Source organism: Pelobates fuscus, chromosome 3 (genome assembly GCF_036172605.1).
Source record: "Pelobates fuscus isolate aPelFus1 chromosome 3, aPelFus1.pri, whole genome shotgun sequence".
NCBI lineage: Eukaryota > Metazoa > Chordata > Amphibia > Anura > Pelobatidae > Pelobates > Pelobates fuscus.
The window spans coordinates 176126911-176145971 of record NC_086319.1 but is presented as its reverse complement, the minus strand read 5'-3'; the positions used below and the strand labels follow the sequence as shown (position 1 = coordinate 176145971).

Below are 19061 nucleotides of genomic sequence, written 5' to 3'. Positions count from 1 at the left end.
CACCCACCCACCCACACACACACACACAGTATCACCCCCCCCCTTACACACACAGCCTCCCCAGACACACTTTTAGCATCAACTCACTCTGTCACCTCCCCACAAATTGTCACCCCTTCCTACACTATCGTCACCCCCCCCCATACGGTCAGCCTCTTCATGCATCCACACTCACATTAACCACTCCTATCCTGTTAACCCCTCCAAACTCATCCCTCCTACCATGCCACAATTGCCCTGACACACTTACCTCTACTCGCCCTGTTACACTCCCTCATCAAACCATGTCATACTCCCTCATTCTCTCTCACAACTCCCCCCCCCCCCTGTCCCTTTACCACCTTCGCCCTGTCACACTCTCCCTGCCACTGGTACCCCTTTACTCACCTTGGCACAGTCACCAGCTGAAGACATTCATTATACACACACAGTCAGGAAACTGCACAAAGGCCACAGGCAGACCCCCCATACACACAACACACTTCAAGCAGCTACCCCATACACATACGGTCCCAGACAAAAATGCAAACATGCTCACAGAGATATACATTCACACACACAAGGATATTCTCTGTCAGACACACTCTCAGGCACATAAACAGGTAAACAGTGCATCAATGTGTATATGTGCCTCATAAAGTCTAGAGCCGCCTCTGTATAAAATAAGACATTCTAAATGAAAACACTGTGCTGTAAGATCTGATTGAAAATGAAACCTTTCATTCATGGATGTCGAGTGAGTCACAGTCAGAGAGGAGTGGTTAGGGATTCGAAGAATCGAGCAGTAAGACTGATAGGGCATGATCTACTCACCAAAACTGCAATACTAAGTTATTGATGATTTGGTGCTAAAAGTTTCCATTTAATCCTTCTGTATGAGAATCATATGATTGGGAAATACCCAGCACTCACAAGGGAGGATGTGCTGGACAGAATGTGGAACTTAATCAGTTGCAGATGCCAGTCTGCAGGTAATGAAAGTAAGGATTTAGGTATTTGTACAAATTAGTGCATGCTTTTTCTCTTTGTCTTCATTTATAAAGATATATACACATTTTTGGACATCATCACTTGCTTCACTGATTTCTAGGAGAGGTTTCCTATTTATTATACTGCTACTCTTCTCTAGCTCGTACCTGGTTCTCTCCACATTTAGTGCCAGTGAGTACAAGCCCTGGATCCACTGTATCTTCTTCTTCAGGAGCCCTGTAGAAATATGACCCTCGACATCGTACACGTTTCCCATCTACGAGGATTGTGGTGTCTATTGCAACAGCATTATTCTCCAGTGGTTTTGTGGCAGAACTTTGGCATTGAACCTTTCCACACTTGGCATCTCTAAACAAAGAACAAAAGCAAACACTCTGTTAACTGTCAACACTATTTCTTTAATATAGTACTCAAATCTACAAAACAACACAAATTAGTAATGAGAAGCATTTTGAGTAGAGCAGCAGCTGCCATGCAAGCACCCTAGATTCTCAATACTACAATATGAGAAGCATTTTCAAATTGTCTGCAATATGTGCACAGAAGAAATCATTCGAATGATCAATACATATTGCTGCATCCACTAAACTGTTCATGTTCCTATGGCCAGAACTAATTCAATGTTTAGAATGAGGTAAGATTGTGTTTTTTTTTTTTCCAATGTGAGTTTTTCCCGCCATGCTCAGCATACCCCCCATTTACCTTGTTGCAGAGATTTTATATTTCTTATTAGCACAGCTTCATACTCATAGGTGTGTACAAGGTGCATTCAGAGTGTGTCCAGGCACATCCTAATGTAAGGTCTCCAATTCCCGTATTTAGGGTGTCATTGGTACTTTTCAGAGTTTGATTTAAGCCTCAAATTAATATTGTTGAATAAGCTTTTTAAATCATTTAATATTTTTGGATAACATATTTAAAAATCCTTTTACAGGGGGCGTGGTTAGCAGCCGAGCGAGCTGGACGTGTCCATGTAGAGCTCTGCTGCGACCGCGGTGCCAACAGCCTACGAAAGCGGAGATAAATTGCCTAAACTGCTTTACCAAGTTGGGGAAGTGCAATGGACAGAAGGGCCTCGAGAAAGCAAACCAAACCGGCGGCTGAACCGGGAGTAACTTTGACCGACATGTTTGCGGCCTCTCGCACGGCGCGATCGAGCACACAAGATGGCGGACGGGATGGTCGAGGTACGCCCCATTCCCCCTCGAGCCCAGCGAGCAGCGGGGCCATGGGCTCTCCGGACTCTGAGGCCAGCCAGATCATGGCTAAATTGACGGAGGTCCGCACCTACCTGGCTGCAGAGATCGCCCGTAACTCCGCGGAAGTGAAGACAGAAATCCAGGCCCTGGGAGTAAGGACGGCGGCGCTGGAGAATCGGGTGGAGTCCACGGTTGTGGCTCACAACGCAGCTGCTGCCCAAATCAATCACCTTACTTCTCAATTGTTGTCAGCGGAGTCGGCAATCGACGATCTGGGTAACAGATCGAGACGAAATAACGTTCGCCTCCGGGGCTTGCCCGAACAGGAGGGGGAGGGGTCCCTGAGCGAAGCAGTCCTGGGGATCTTTAAACCTCTGCTCCCCGACATCCCCGACCACTTATGGCAGATAGAACGGGCGCATAGGGCACTCCGGGCGAGAAGGGCGGACGACCGACGGCCAAGAGACGTAATAATAAAATTCCTCTCCTTCCAAACAAAAGAGGCCCTGATGAGACGAGGCAGAGAGCGCCCGATCACCCACAACGGGGTCGAACTCGCGCTGTTTCAAGATTTGACCCCACTAACTTTACAGAGACGACGAGAATGGCGCCCCATCACTGAGCTACTGCAGCGCCATTCTGTCAAGTATGCATGGGGGCACCCCTTCCGGCTCATGGCCTTCAAAGAGGGCCGCACCAGGCTTCTTTTTCCTGATGGCGACCCGGCGCAGTTCCTGAGGGATCTGGGGATTCACCCGCCCGCTGATTTTGCTGTATCGACGGCCCAGGTGGAGGTCCTCTCTGCCCTCCCTCGCGAATGGTATGCTGCGGACGGGTGAAGATGGCGATCGTCGGATGCTGTCCCGGGTCGGGTGGCTGTTATCCCGGTTGGTGAGGCCTCACAGGGGGGGGGTTAATGTTGCTTGGGAGGGGGTTACCGGAGCCTCGTTCCCGGGGGGTTGAAAATTTTTTTTTTTTTTTTTTTTTTCTTTATATATCCCCTTTTTTTCTCTCTTGTTTTATTTTTGTCATTTTGTGGCCCTGGGTATAGGGACCCGCAGTGAGGCCTCCGTGGGTTTGCGGGCTCCCCCTTTTGTGGGTGGGCTCCCTCTTGCTTGGGGTGGGCTAGGGCTTCTACCTGCTACCCACCTTGATACCGCTCATATGCTGCTTCTTTGTGGCCACCCTTCCCCATAGAAACGCCTGGTTTTGGGGTCTGGCGGCAGACGCTGTGTATAGGCCCGATGGGACCCATCCTACAACATTCTCTATCAGTTTCCCCGCTCTCCTGAGTTAAGCAGGTCCCTCGAGACCGGGACCGGAGTATCGTGCGATGGTCCTCTGTTGTCTCAGGGGTTCGGGTCTGATGGGGGCGGCGGGCGGCGGGTTCGAATGTTTTACTATGCCCGGCGTCGCGCTGCGGCATATATGTACTGTTATACTCCGGGGACATGTGTTTTGGTTGTATATTTCTATCTTAATATTTCTGCACCCCCAGAACACGGCCCTACCTAATTTTTTGGGGGTCTTCTGGCGAATACCGTGTACCGGCTTATAGCCTCCCATCCCCTATTTTTCCACGTATCATTAAGTCCCCAGGGGGCGGGAGTTGCGATGCATTTTATCTGTGTTTTCATGCTCTGGCGGGGGCACGGGCCCGGTGTGGGGCGGCGGGCGGCGGGATACGTTTTTTGTAACACCCCCTCAACTTGTATGCTATTGGTTTTTATGAGCTAGGATGCGGGGTTTGACATTTCCTGTCTCTTATTATGCGGGGGGTAGTTGACCATTGGGACCCGGGGCCGGGGGTGGTAGGGGGTACATTGTTCGATATAGGATGATATGGGACGCACTGTAGGCTCTGGATCTACAAGGGGGATGTTTTACCCCTCACTTAGGCTCCTCCATAGTTGTACGTGGGCGACAGTTGCACGCACTCCATTACCCCCGGGCGGGCTGTATTTCAAATATTCAGATCCCCATATAGTTAGAGATGAGAGGAAACTAACAGTCTTCGAGGGGATCCGAGTTGGTGTCTCGCCTTAAAATTCCTGTGCCATGCACCTCGAGATGCATGTAACATAGCTCATAACTACATAAGGTATATAGTTATCATCGTTCCCCGTATTGCGGCAAGCAAGGAGGACACTTACTTAAGGGCGTAATATACTGATACTACATGTCGCCCAGCTACTCTACTATAGTACTCCTTCATTTTATGTGACCCCCTCCAGCCTTTACCACTTCTGAGTTCCGACCCTTACACACAGTTTGCATTATGCTCCCTAGTATTAACCTCACACAGCTGTCCGCTATTGAGTTATAGGGGGACAGGTTGTGATTGGCTCACTACCCCCTCCCCTGACACCCACTCCGACGCCTTCTTGTGGGGGCCCACAGGTCAGGGCCCGAGCTAAATGCAGCCCGATTACATTCCCCTACCTTTGTACACTCCAGATGTTTAAATTTTTTTATCTCCAATGAAGTTCAGTTTGGCACCCCTAGGGTGCTTCCAGTGGTTGGTCTATGTTCCTGCTTCTCTGGAGCCCTTTCAGTGCTCTGAGCAAGCTTCGACATATACCCCAGTTCGTCCTGGCAATAGGTAAGACCAGGCGTTTGTGTTTGTTTTTCTTTTCCTTCTCAATTTTCTTACGATTCTCTCTCATAACCCTTCTACTCTACCCTACTGTCTTTCCTTTCCCCTTCTCCTTCCCCTATGTCCCCGTCCCCTTGGGAGGGGGGGGCCTTGTGTTCGCCCGTAGCATGGGTCACAGTCCTGATTTGCTGAGATTGGACGAGAGCTATAGGCCTTCGCACACGACAAAGACTTATCTGTGCCGGGTCCCGTGGGATCAGAGTACCAGGACAAGCTTCACGTCCCACCCATTGCCATGCCGTTAAAAATATTATCTCTGAATGTTAAGGGCCTTAATGCCCCCAGTAAAAGACGCCTTATGTTTAGGGAACTTAAACGCTTGAATCCAGATATAGCGTTCCTGCAGGAAACGCATATATCCACGCATGCGAAGTTCACCCTAAAAGACCACACTTTCAGAGTAGCACACGAGGCTAGAGCATTAAACAAAAGGAACGGCATCGCCATACTCGTACACCATAGATGCCCTTTTCGGATTGGGAAGGTGTTAACAGACCCGGCGGGGCGCTATATATTACTATCGGGGAGTTTGTATTCCCATACGATCCACCTTCTTAATATTTACGCCCCGAACATCCCTTCCACTGAATTTTGGGATCACATGACCCAAACAGTGAATGGCTTACCGCACGGCATGATCATTGTAGGAGGGGATCTTAATGCTACCCCATGCCCAGCCGTGGATAGGAGCCACGGCGGCGGGTCGCCAAGATCACATGGTCGAGGGAGCCAGGATAAACTACTCCGTACGTTTATCCAGCGTACAGGCCTCTTGGACATCTGGAGGGCTCACCATCCAGATGACCGAGACTATACTTATTACTCTGCACCCCATGGAACTTATTCCAGAATCGACATGTTCCTAGTGAACTCGCATTCAGCGTCGAGGACCTCGACATCCACGATCGGATCTATAACTTGGTCGGATCACGCGGAAGTTACGCTGACCCTAGATAATTTGTGTATAGCCTCCCCGTGGTCCTGGAAACTTAATACCTCCCTGCTACAAGATCCGGTCGTGGTGGAGTCGGTCCGACAGGAACTATCCGACTATTTCCTTCGAAATACGGCACCCGATCTCAGCCCGGCCACGGTATGGGCCGCTCACAAGGCGGTCATACGTGGCATACTTATCCGTGAAGCTACACTTAAAAAGAAACGCAAAACACAATTACTATCGACTCTACTGGAGGCCCTAGGAAAAGCGGAAGAAAAACACAAGGCCGCTCCGTCCCCCAACTCGTTGGTGGACGTACAAACACACCGCACGTCGGTACGTGAGGCGCTCCTGGACGACACAGCTAGGGCCGTGGTGCGGTCCAAACGGACATACTACGAGAAGTCCAATAAAATGGATACGCTGTTGGCTAGATCCCTCCGCCCGAGACAGGCTCATTCTCACGTCACGAGAATCAAGAATGCCGAGGGCAACTATTGCACGGACCCCACCGATATAGCGAAAGTTTTCACTGATTACTATTCTAAATTATATAACCATTCTGGGGAGAGTGGCAGCGATCACCAACAGCGTGCGATAGACGACACTAGGGACTTTTTGGCTCCACTGTCTCTGCCGAAGTTGAGCGAAGGGAACGCAGCTGTTTTGGGAGCGCGTATCACGGCTGAGGAAATAGACGCGGCAATCTCAGCATTGAAAGGTAATAAGGCTCCGGGCCCAGATGGTTTTGAGGGCGGGTACTACAAGATCTTCCGCGAAGAACTCACCCCACATTTGGAAACGCTGTTTAACGATCTCATGGAGGGGGGCACACCAGACAGGGACATGTCGCTGGCCGACGTAGTACTCTTACCAAAACCGGGCAGGGACGATGCAGTCCCTGAAAATTTTCGCCCGATATCGCTAATAAATCACGACTCAAAAATTTTAGCTAAAATTTTGGCGACCCGCTTGAACCCCTTCTTAACGAGTCTGATACACCCTGATCAGGTGGGTTTTATACCCGGCAGACAACTATATGAGAATACCCGGCGCAACATTGACCTGATCTGGAGGCAGGCGGATAAGGGGATACCAACAATGATCCTGTCGCTCGACGCGGAAAAGGCTTTCGATAGGGTTAAGTGGCCCTATCTGTTCGAAGTCCTCCGGCATTTTGGCCTACCTCACGCTTACATCACTGCTATCAGGGCAATGTATACGAACGTACGAGCGCGGGTTCAAATAGCGGGTTCACGAGCCTCACCATTTACCTTGGGCAACGGGACCAGACAGGGCTGCCCATTATCACCTCTGCTTTTCGCCTTGTCGCTCGAACCCCTGTTACAGAAAGTGCGCTATACCCAGGAGATTCAAGGGATAGCAGTGGGGGACCGGAGATACGTTGTGTCAGCTTTCGCGGACGATGTATTGCTGACTCTGACAGACCCGATAAGGTCCATGGAAGCGCTGGCAACGGCGCTGGAATCTTATGGCAACCTAGCAGGCTATAAGGTGAACCTCCCTAAGTCGAGCGCGCTTCCTATATGTATGCGAGACTCTGATATCGCTTACGTGGGGTCCGCTCACAATATACGCATCGTGAAACACCATATAAAGTATTTGGGGATCCACCTAACGGCGGACCCCACCCAGCTCTTCCAACAAAACTATTCCCCTTTACTTCGTACTCTGATTACGGATATGGAGAAATGGCAGGATAAACCGATCTCGTGGATCGGCAGAATCCACTCGGTCAAAATGAATGTGCTCCCCAGAATGTTATTTCTATTCCAAGCCCTCCCGGTTCGACTGACTAAATCGGACCTGGGAACACTCCAGCAGGCAGTAGGGAAATTCATATGGCAAAATAAGAGACAAAGGGTCTCCCGCAATATTTTGTACAGGGCAAAAACAAGGGGGGGCCTGGGTTTACCCAATTTTTATTTCTATTATTTAGCAGCTCAGCTAACACAGATAGCGCATTGGCACTCTCCCCCGGAGGTAAGGAGATGGGTGGATTTAGAGTCGTCCCTTATGGGACCCGACATCCCACAACTCGCCATGTGGGTCCCCCGGGACCACAGACCGACTACACGCATCGACTGTCCTGCCATAGCAAACTCGATTAAAATATGGGACGTGGCGTCAATCAAATATGGATTATCCTCCAAAATGTCCCCATTAACGCCTTATTTGAGGAACAAAACGTTCACCCCTGGTTTAGACGTAAGGGATTTCAAGGGCTTAGAAAGCGCAGGCGTCCAACGCTTATGTCATATGTATGAAGGCGGCTCAATTCTTCAATTTGAAGAATTAAAAAATAGGGCTGCCCTACGCCCTTCGGATTTCTTTCGATATCTCCAGCTTAGAGATTTTGCACAGGCCCCGAGGAATAGAGCTAGCGCGACGCAGCCACTCACTTTTTTCGAAACCATGTGCCTTAATAAACGATTCCCAAGGGGCCTCATAACGGCTATATATGCACACATATCTAACTCCACTTCCGAATGGGGGGAGCTTACTTATACAGCTCAATGGGAAACCGATCTAGGCGAGGAGCTGGAGGGGGTCGATTGGCAGGAGATCTGGGAGGCGGCCGCGACCTCCTCCATATGTGTATCCATGCAGGAACAAGCGTACAAGACCATGTTTAGGTGGTACACCACCCCGGTGAAACTCTTCAGAATGCATAAAACGACTACAGACTTGTGCTGGAGAGGGTGCGGACACAAAGGGACTTATTTGCATATGTGGTGGGAATGTCCGGAAGCCCAAAAATACTGGAAACTGGTGATAGATTTACTGAAGGATATCTTTGGTAGGGAGATTAGGCTGGACCCGTGGGTGTTCCTTCTGGCTAGACCTCTAGAAAACTGGACCAGAACCGAACAGACGCTAGTACATAAGGTGAACCTAGCGGCAAGGAGGGCCCTGGCACAGGTTTGGCTTCAGACCTCCACGCCCCCGCTTTGCATAGTGATACAAAAGATTAAAGACACATTCCTCATGGACAAACTTACGGCAAAGGTCAGGGGCACGACTTCAAAATTTGATAAGGTATGGACACCATGGATAGATAGTGGCATCGGAGACTAGAGACGCAGGGATCGCCCGCCCCCTACCTAGTACTCATTGGAACTGAGCGCCTCCTTGATTTATCCCAATGCTAAGGTTTACTGGGGAGCTCAACGAGAGACATCAGGGATAAAGCTAGCCCGTTGGGACTGTACTAATTTAACCCAGATACTGTCTCGTGAGGCCTTATGATCTTAAGCTGTCTAACGGGGCACTGAGGGGCGACACGAGTGAAATCCCCTCCCTTCCCTCCTCCTTCCCCCCCACCTATGACCCCGCCTTTTTTCTCTACTCTCCCTACCGTTCCCTCCTTTGCCTACGATCCCTTCTCTCATGTTTATCTCTCTTGTCTATTCTTTTTCTTTTTTGGCCACTAATACTCTGAATGGCTCCATACTCATATCCGTTATTACACTAGCTACACCTGAGTCCCGAGTGGTAAGGGGCGCTTATACCTGGAGGCCTCAACCAAATATATGCACGTACACTACTGGGTGCCCCCACCATTGGGCTAGGACTAGGCTCTTATTACACCCGAAAGCGATGCGAATACGTACTCCTAGTTCCGGATACATTGTATTTCAAGCAATATAGCCGTTCTTTTCTGATTGGCCTCGATTTTCTACTTTAAAAAAAAAAAAAAAATGGTTGGACACTATGCATTATTATGGACACCCCATGGACAACACACTTTCGCCATCTGCAAAGGGGCCAATACATTCTGGCTCCTCATATGAACGGCTCACTTCTATTGTATTGGCTCATGACTCTATCCACGTTGTTGTACATGTGTCACTATGTTTTATGTTATTGGTGTTTAACCTTATTATAAATAAAGAATGTAAAAAAAAAAAAATCCTTTTACAAAACATTAAAATATATAATATGTAAAACATATATTATTATATCAAAACATATAATGTTGGAACGGAACGCGAGCGGTCGCATGTTTGACTAGCTCCGTGAGCATTAGGCCCTCACATTGAGTTTAGGACCCGAACACCGGAGAAAAATATCACAGCAACACTTACTGGTCATGTCCCACGCAAAAAGCAAGCGGGCGACCGAAAAACAGGATAAGCTCCACTTCTTTGGAGCAAAAACAGGTCAGCCAAAGAGCGCGCTGCCACGGGAAGATTCCCAAGATGGCGCTGACACAGACAGCGAACAGGCGGGAACGCCAGACCCCACAGGCCTTATACTTACCACAGACAGCCTGCAAGCGATGTTTGACAGTATGGCCGCAAAATTACAAGATACCCTGCAGCGGTCCTTCACTGACCTCCGAACGGATATACAAACACTGGGCACCCGGACCTCGGAGCTTGAGGCCAACATGGAGGCACATGTGGAAGCCCACAACAGGTTAGCAGATAGAGTGGAGGAAGCATGGATCAAACTTAACAGCTATGAAGCCAAAATGGCCGACCTGGAAGACCGAGCGCGACGGAGCAACCTACGCCTAAGAAATGAACCCGAAAGCATAGGCCCACAAGATCTACCAGCTTATGCCACAGGACTTTTCCGTCTGCTGGTCCCTGACTTGCCCCAAGATGTCCTGTTGATGGACAGGATCCACAGAGTGGCGAAACCGCAGTACTTACCAGCCGACAAGCCTAGGGATATAATCCTTAAGATGCATTATTATCACGCCAAAGAGGCAATTATGAAAGCCAGCCGTACGCAAAAAGAATTACCGGCTTCGTACCAAAAAATCAAAATCTTTGCGGATATCTCAGCAATGACGCTACGATGCAGGAAAACCTTCAACGTTATTACCGACCTGCTTAGGAACAACAATATCGCTTATCGGTGGGGATACCCGACGAAACTGCTGATACAACGCAATGGGGCCCTTACAGCCATATGCACGCCAGAGGATGGATTACTGAAGCTGAAAGAATGGGGTCTCAACCCACCGGCACACCTGCCAGAGAACCAGCCAGCAGGTCACCTGCAACAAGTTTGGAAAAAAGCCCGCAAATAGCGAGCAGGCCATGGACAAAACGCAAAGCAGGCCATAATACTAACAATACTAATAGACTTCTCCAGAGTACGCAAGTATCATATAATGTGTTTTCTCTGTATAATACAATCATACTGTTAACCCCCTTAACCTGCGACAATAGAGGCCATGAAACAGCCTCCCCCCTGGGCACTGTAACGATACCTCATGCTCAGCTATCACTGGGGATGAGGCTGGCCTAACTAGCCCTAATCCAAATCAGTATAGTTAACTAGGGGTGCCTACACAGGAACCCGTATCGGTAAATGAGGCAGAATTATACCATACAGTATGTAGAATATAAAATTAGGGTCACAATGTTTAACCACCATGTCAGCGAGGGCCGACCTCGCGAGAGCAGTTAAATCCAGGATCGAAGCGCTTAAGCTCCGACCCCCAAGGCGCCTCCTATAGGCGCCAAGCCATACATCTGGCTTACGAGATAGTACTTGATTGTTTGCTTGTATATAGTTTTACAATTTATTTTGTGTTATGTATATATGTTGTTGCACAATCCCCCCCTATCACCCCTTTCCCCATCCACAAAGGTACACCGGGTAACCTATCCACACCAGCCAGTTCCGGCTACACTGTACGGGACAGATCCACCACACTGGAGCTGGACTCTGGTGGGGGACACCAAAATGGCATATTCCTACTTAGGTGGGACACTCAAGGAGGGAACTGCCCAGCTCGAGAGAGATGGGACGGGCAGCACCCCCGAATAATTAAAAGTCTACTGGCACTATACAGTCGCTTCACGTATAAGCCACCATAAAGGTCTATACTCATAATGTAAGAGGGCTGAACCTTCCGGTGCAGAGGCACCTCCTGGGGAGGGACATAAGATACAGTGATGCAGATATACTCTGCCTGCAAGAAACTCACTTTAGGGGGACGACACACCCGAGTATTCTGTCGGAACAATTCCCCCACCAATACCATTCTACAGCACAAACCAAATCTAAAGGGGTTTCCACCCTCATAAGCCGACACGTAGCTTACGAGCCAATTCTGGAGGATATAGACAAGGAAGGGAGATATGTCATACTTGTAGGACGCATAAACAACACCCTTTACATGATAGCAAATATATATGCACCTAACACCAATCAACGAAACTTCATACACATGATCATAAGCAAGGTATCACGAATCCAGCAGGGGATAACCATATTATGCAGGGATATGAATCATGTCCTAAACCCGGCAATGGATTCCACCTTACCGCACAGAAGCCCCAGACATAAACCGCTTAGGCGCCAATGCACAGCCTTGGGGAAACTATTGGCATTGCACCATTATTATGATGTGTGGAGGGTGGTACATCCGGACAAAAAAGAATACACACACCACTCATCAGTCCATAACACATACTCAAGGATTGACGGGTTCCTGATGGGAGGAGCAACACTGGGACAGGTAGTCGACTGCAAAGTAGGCCAAATTGTATGGTCAGACCATGCACCAGTAGAGCTGACCCTCAAAGACTCCTACGACTTTAAACACAGAAGTCCATGGAGACTTAATGAATCAATTCTGACAGACCAGACATTCACAGACGAATTGACTACCTCCCTGCACCAATACTTTGAAGACAACACAAACCCATCACTACCACACCACATGATCTGGCAGGCGCACAAGGCGGTTATACGGGGAATCCTAATAAAACGAGCCTCGTATCTCAAGCGCAAGTCACAAACCCAACTACTGGAATGGCAGAAAGAGCTATACAACCTGACAACCCTAAACCAAACCCACCCAACCCCGCGCTTAAGGGAACAAATATCCCTCATAGGCTCACAAATCCGCCAACAGGCCCTCCACAAGACGGGGTACAATCTACGAAGGCTTAAAGCAACCCATTACTCTCAAGGGAACAGAGCTGGGAAATTGCTGGCTCACCGACTAAAAAAACAACAGCAGGCACATAAAATAGCATATTTGAACACTAAAATAGGAGGGAAAGTAATGGCTCCAATTGATATAGGGAATGAGTTTGCAAAATACTATTCAGAACTCTACAACCTCAAACGAGACCCGACCACCCACACCCCCTCGACCTCGGACATAGCAACATACCTAGATAAAATTAACCTACCCACACTGACGGACCACCAACGAGACGCACTATCCCATCCCATAACAGCGGAAGAAGTCGCCGCTACAATACAGACCTTACCAAAGGGCAAAGCTCCGGGCCCAGATGGCTTCGCCAACTCTTATTATCTCAAATTCCAGGACATATTGGCACCTCAGCTAGCAGAGGTTTTTAATGAGGCAGTAAGGTAGGAATCACTCCCTGAGGAAACTCAGCTGGCTCACATTGTTACCCTCCCAAAACCGGGGAAACCGCCAACATGCCCACAAAATTTCCGACCGATTTCACTCCTAAATACGGACGCAAAATTACTAGCCAAACTATTCGCACTGAGACTGAGACCCATACTCCCCCATGTGGTGCACGGTGACCAGGTGGGGTTTGTGATGGGGAGACAGGGGGCAGATAATACGAGGAAAGTCCTAAATGTAATACAGAGCCTTAAAAAATCGGGAGGAGGGGGACTACTGCTCTCTCTTGACGCAGAAAAAGCCTTTGACCGGCTGGGCTGGGGATTCCTGGAGGCGGCCCTCCTAAAGTTTGGGCTCCCGGGGGTCTTCATCTCGGCGGTCAGGGCTCTCTACTCGGCGCCAACAGCACGAGTCTTGAACTCGGGTTTTGTATCAGACAAATTCAGAATTACTAACGGCACTAGGCAAGGATGCCCCCTGTCCCACCTTCTCTATGTCTTGGCGCTGGAGCCATTGGCCTCAGCGATCCGTACAAACCCATCCATACATGGTGTATCCATAGGCGGTGAGACATACACCCTAAATTTATTTGCTGACGACATTCTCCTGACCCTGACGCAACCCCACATATCACTCCCCAATCTACTACAAAGCATACAAGACTACAACGCGGTCTCCTACTACAGACTCAACTTAACCAAGACACAGGCATTGGGTCTGGACATTCCAAGACACACCCTACAGACCCTCAAGTCATCCTTTAACTTCGACTGGAGGGAGGACTACATCACTTTTCTGGGGATTAGACTAACCAAAACGATACACCTCCTACACAAATATAATTACGAGAAACTACACGGGGAAATAATACGAACGCTAGAATCTTGGAGCAATGACTTCATATCCTGGTATGGCCGAATAGCGGCGTTCAAAATGTCACTACTCCCCAAACTGCAGTACCTGTTCCGCACACTTCAGATCCCACTATCTAAACAATTCCTGACGGCAATGCAAAAAACAGTCACGAAATTCATCTGGGCGAAAAAAAGGCCTAGAATAGCACTGCCTGCACTCACAAGACCGGTAGGGAAAGGGGGGATGAGCGTCCCCGACATTAAACTGTACTACACAGCAGCGATCCTCTCTACAGTGGCGAACACACATACACGCTCACAAGGTGCCACATCACAATGGGTGGCCATAGAATCCCACTGATCCAGCAAAGCAGGCTTACATTACCTATTCTGGGTACCTAAAACGCAGAGACCTGCGATGCCAGACATGCTACCAACAACCACACTACTGGTAAACACATGGGACAGATACCGGGACCGTCTCAGCGGACCCGGGGCGGTGTCGCTGGCCACCCCAATGCACAGCATACATCTCAGGAACCAATCATTTGATCACCACACGTGGATAAAAGCAGGATGCACACATGTACACCAATTATATGAGGGGACCACCTTAAAGCAATTCCCAACCTTACAGACTCAATTTAGCCTGCCACACAAAGCAATCTTCTCATTTCTCCAACTCAAATCCCTCATGCAATCGACCACAAGCAACCTCAGGGCGCCTACCATCTCGAAGTTTGACTCATGGTGCCTCAAAGGCGAACCGCATAAGAAATGCTTTTCACTGATTTACTCTACAATTCTTGACAACACAACAGCTTCTATAAGCAAATACACACAAGCATGGCATGACGATATAGGCCGAACATTCACACCTGACCAATGGAACAGAGCATATATCATACATAAAGGTAACACAGCATGCATAGCCCATCTGGAACAACTACGGAAAATACAATACAGATGGTACTTGGTCCCAACGAGATTGGCACACATGTTCCCAGGCACCCCCACTCACTGCTGGCGATGCCAGGCTGAGACTGGCACGCTATATCACATATGGTGGACGTGTGCGCTTATCCGTCCTTATTGGGCAGGAGTAGCCGAAATACTTGCCCACATCATACCAATACCAATGGAACTAACCCCTGAGATGTGCCTCTTGGGCATATGGCCCGAGCATCTCTCTAAGGTCCATGCTAAACTTCTATTCCAAACCCTAATAGCAGCAAACACCTTAATTGCTAGAGCATGGAAAGCGGCAACCCCCCCCACAAACCACTCACTAAAGCTACAAATACAGACTAACTGGGAGTATGAACTGATGGCTGCCCGACACATTAGGCAACCGGGGGTGACACGGGATGCGGGGCAGATGTGGGAAAGGTATTGGCAAACACTGGGAATACAGAACATGGGAGGGGAGTGAGCGATTGACCCATGTGAATTCAGGCAGTAACCCATGTCATAGTTAGGATACTAGAAAGTCCCACGGACTTAAAATCAAACTAGGGACAAGCTTGCAACACTGTCACATAATACTACACCGTAGCAAACTGAGGAGGAACTACACAACGGAAAGCAAGGGCAAGCCACCCATGAACCACGAGTGTACCAGGCCCTACAAATAGCATAAACTGAGTTGCTCCCCACAATCCTCATCACCACCATCAACATAATGCTCCTTATGGAGAACCCCTACCTGAGGATAGGCACCACCTGAGTTAACAACGACTCCGAGTAAGGTAAAGCCCACACTGTAGTATGACCCACCAGATGATTCCACTACTGAGTATAGGAACCCACTTGTACATAAGTTAACGTTTAACCGCTTTCCCACCCCATGCAATGACCCACAAAGCTCACTGGACGCACTCCACAATAAACCAATGAAAGTAAGATTGTGGCTAATGTACAGAGAAATGTTGTGCCAGCTCCAACAACAAAGTGCACCAAACACCATAACAGAGAATTTGACATCAACCTCGCACTTACTCCTAGCAGAGAGCCAACAGTCTAAGCTGGGGAAAAAAAAATAAAAAAAATAAAAAAAAATAAAATATGTAACAAGATAATAAGCCTGCGTAATGTGATTAGACTATGCTATTACACGACGCTGCAATGTGTATTTAATGTGACGTCTTCAGTGAGATGTTTCTAATGTTTCTAATGTCTCTAATGTGATACCTTTGTAAACCCCTCCCCCACTCCCCCTTTTTCCTTTCTGTAACCCTAACCCTGATCCCACCTATTTGAAAAATAAAAATTGTCAAATTGAAAAAAAAAACATATAATGTTACAAAATGAAAATATTTTTCATATTCCATCTTTTTAAAAGTATATCTAAAAATATTACATCAAGGCCTCAGTTTGATATGTTTTAAAAGAAGAAACAAACCATGGTTATACCTGTCACAAAGAAATTATAATTTGTATTTCATTTTTTAAATAAGTATTTTTTAAGTAAAGTTGATATGGTATCTTTTGCTGAGTTCTCCATTTTTGAACATCATCAATTGCTTCACTGATTTCTAGGAGAGGTTTTCTATTTAACCAGGTTAAATACAGCCTAAATCCATTTACCACACACGTCTAATGAAATATATACTGTAGTATGTCCACAGATGATAAGAGGGATAAGGTACTCTTCTCTAGCTCGTACCTGGTCCTCTCCACATTTAGTGCCAGTGAGAACAAGCCCTGGATCCACTGTATCCTCTTCTTCAGGAGCCCTGTAGAAATATGACCCTCGACATCGTACACGTTTCTCATCTACGAGGATTGTGGTGTCTATTGCAACAGCATTGTTCTCTAGTGGTTTAGGCGCATAACTTTTAAAGTAAAGTTTGTATGGTAACTTTTGCTGAGTTCTCGCCATGCCATACCTGTATTTCTCACTCCCTGTACAGCCTACTCAAGTGACACACCTCCTCTATGGCTCACTCACCGAGCTGCACACTTCCTGTATTCCCCATTCATGTCTCGTCCACAATTACCATATTGGTCACCAGCTTCATTGATCCTTTCAAAGCACTTATCTGGGGCAGAGCGAGCACCTAACACAAAAAAGAGAATGTATAATTTACTTATGTATACATGTTATTACAATATTATTTTTTATGGTAGTTAGACTAGGTTAGACTAGGTTTGGTTAAGACTAGGTTTAGAAGAGTATTGGGGATATATATTCAGGTAACCAGAATTGCAGGACATATCAAGTGGAGGTAAAATTCGTCACCCCAGATGTATTGGACTACATTTCCTTTGCTACTTTGCCAGCATTATGGCTGTAAAAGCATTATGGGAGATGTAGTCCAAAACATCTGGATTGCTGAATGTTGTCTACCCCTGGTTTAGTGTAAGGTCAATAATAAAGTTAGGGTAAATATATGGTTAGTGTTAGTGTGAGCATAGGGTTAGCGGTATAATTGCTGTAGCATTGGAGGTGGAGGAGGGGAGATTTGGTACACGGTTAGCATTAACTACTAAAATTAATGCCGTGTTAGGTATACATACAGGATATTTTAAAAAAAGCCCTTTTATGCACCTTAACCCATTAAGGACCAAACTTCTGGAATAAAAGGGAATCATGACATGTCACACATGTCATGTGTCCTTAAGGGGTTAAAAAGCAATACATAGCATGTATGGGGCGCTTAAAGAGAAATCCTTAAATTATGGTGAAACAAACACATAGCGCAAATACTAAGTTTTGTTTTGGTTCAGAACTTGGACAATTACCTCTGTCCTCAAGGGGTTCAACAATGGACTTTTGGACAGTTCCTTTTTCTTTCTTTCTAGTTGTTAGTAGTTACTGCAGCTTTTAACCGTATAGCTATTTAAGCAGAAAGAGTCATTAAGCATATCCATTATTTGGATTTACTCACCACTTCCCCACAGTAGGTGGCACTGTTCCTGGTGGGTAAGACATCTTCCAGTATAGCAGAAAGCTCGTCCCCCGTGGCAGGGTGTTCCATCCAGCTGGAAGGAGTTTGAAGGACAAACCGCAGATCGCCCAGTGCAGTACTCTGGAAGATCACAGGGTCTAGATGTTTTCCGACACAGAATCCCAGGTGGCCTTAACTAAACAAGAATATAATACAAAATAGCACGCTTGCTGGAATGTTTACAATAGTTTCACAGTTGTGCAGATTGTTTATATTTAAGGAACCAGAACATTTTGCATATACTCTGTGTACTCTGTGGATGTTTTTTTTTTTTTTTTTAGATAATGACATAATACAGCATATATATGATTAGTTATCAGGTGATTATAGAAAGAGTCATATTGTTTCTCTCACTTATTCTGACATTGAATTAACTAAATATCTGCACAGTCCTAAACATAGACTCAAATTAACCCCTTAAGGACACATGACATGTGTGACATGTCATGATTCCCTTTTATTCCAGAAGTTGGTCCTTAAGGGGTTAAGGAACTCCCCTCACTATACATGTGTTCAGTTGATAGTAGAATTTGCCAAATATACACTGATGGTTGAGGCCAACAAAAAAAGCCCCCAAGTAATTATTCTAAGTAAGCTATCCATACCATTTTACAGATTGTGTGAGACCTTCTTTATGTTTGCGAAATTGATGAGTAGTTTGATAACCTTTCACGGTAATAGTGAGATAAACTTTGTGATAGTGGTGATGTTCTTAAACAAGATTCCTTGTCTTCTTAAATGTGTTTGAAAAGAAACTGTGATTTCTTTTATAAATTTCAATAAAATAAATTAGGATTAAAAATAAAGTATTCAAATAATTGTAATTTTTTCTATCTCCTACTTACTTTGCAACGATGGCAACAGGTCCCGTGAGCACATTCAGCTCCTGGCAGCAGAGTGCATGTAGTGGCATTACAACAGGGATTATTGCAGTGCTAAGTGGAAAAAGCAGACAGTGTTATCAATATAAAGGCATTGCTACACATATAAACAAAACCATATTGTAGGTTTGGAGTCTACTGTGGTCAGGACATTGTTTAACAGCAGCTTATATCTGGCTAGCTAGGGGTGATGGGGAATACAGTCCTCAAATGGAG

General features: G+C 47.0%; 1 protein-coding gene across 2 annotated transcripts in view; it reads right to left on the bottom strand.

The window, feature by feature from the left end:
• The window catches only part of ADAM19 (ADAM metallopeptidase domain 19), a 100838-nt gene that overhangs the window by 17216 nt on the left and 64561 nt on the right, over positions 1–19061 (bottom strand). For both annotated transcript variants that reach the window (XM_063447755.1, XM_063447756.1), the window contains 4 exons: positions 18810–18899; positions 17905–18100; positions 16965–17073; positions 1137–1338 (listed from right to left, as the gene is read on the bottom strand). In XM_063447755.1, the coding sequence (XP_063303825.1) occupies positions 1137–1338; positions 16965–17073; positions 17905–18100; positions 18810–18899 (597 nt within the window). The remainder of the gene's footprint in view (positions 1–1136; positions 1339–16964; positions 17074–17904; positions 18101–18809; positions 18900–19061) is intronic.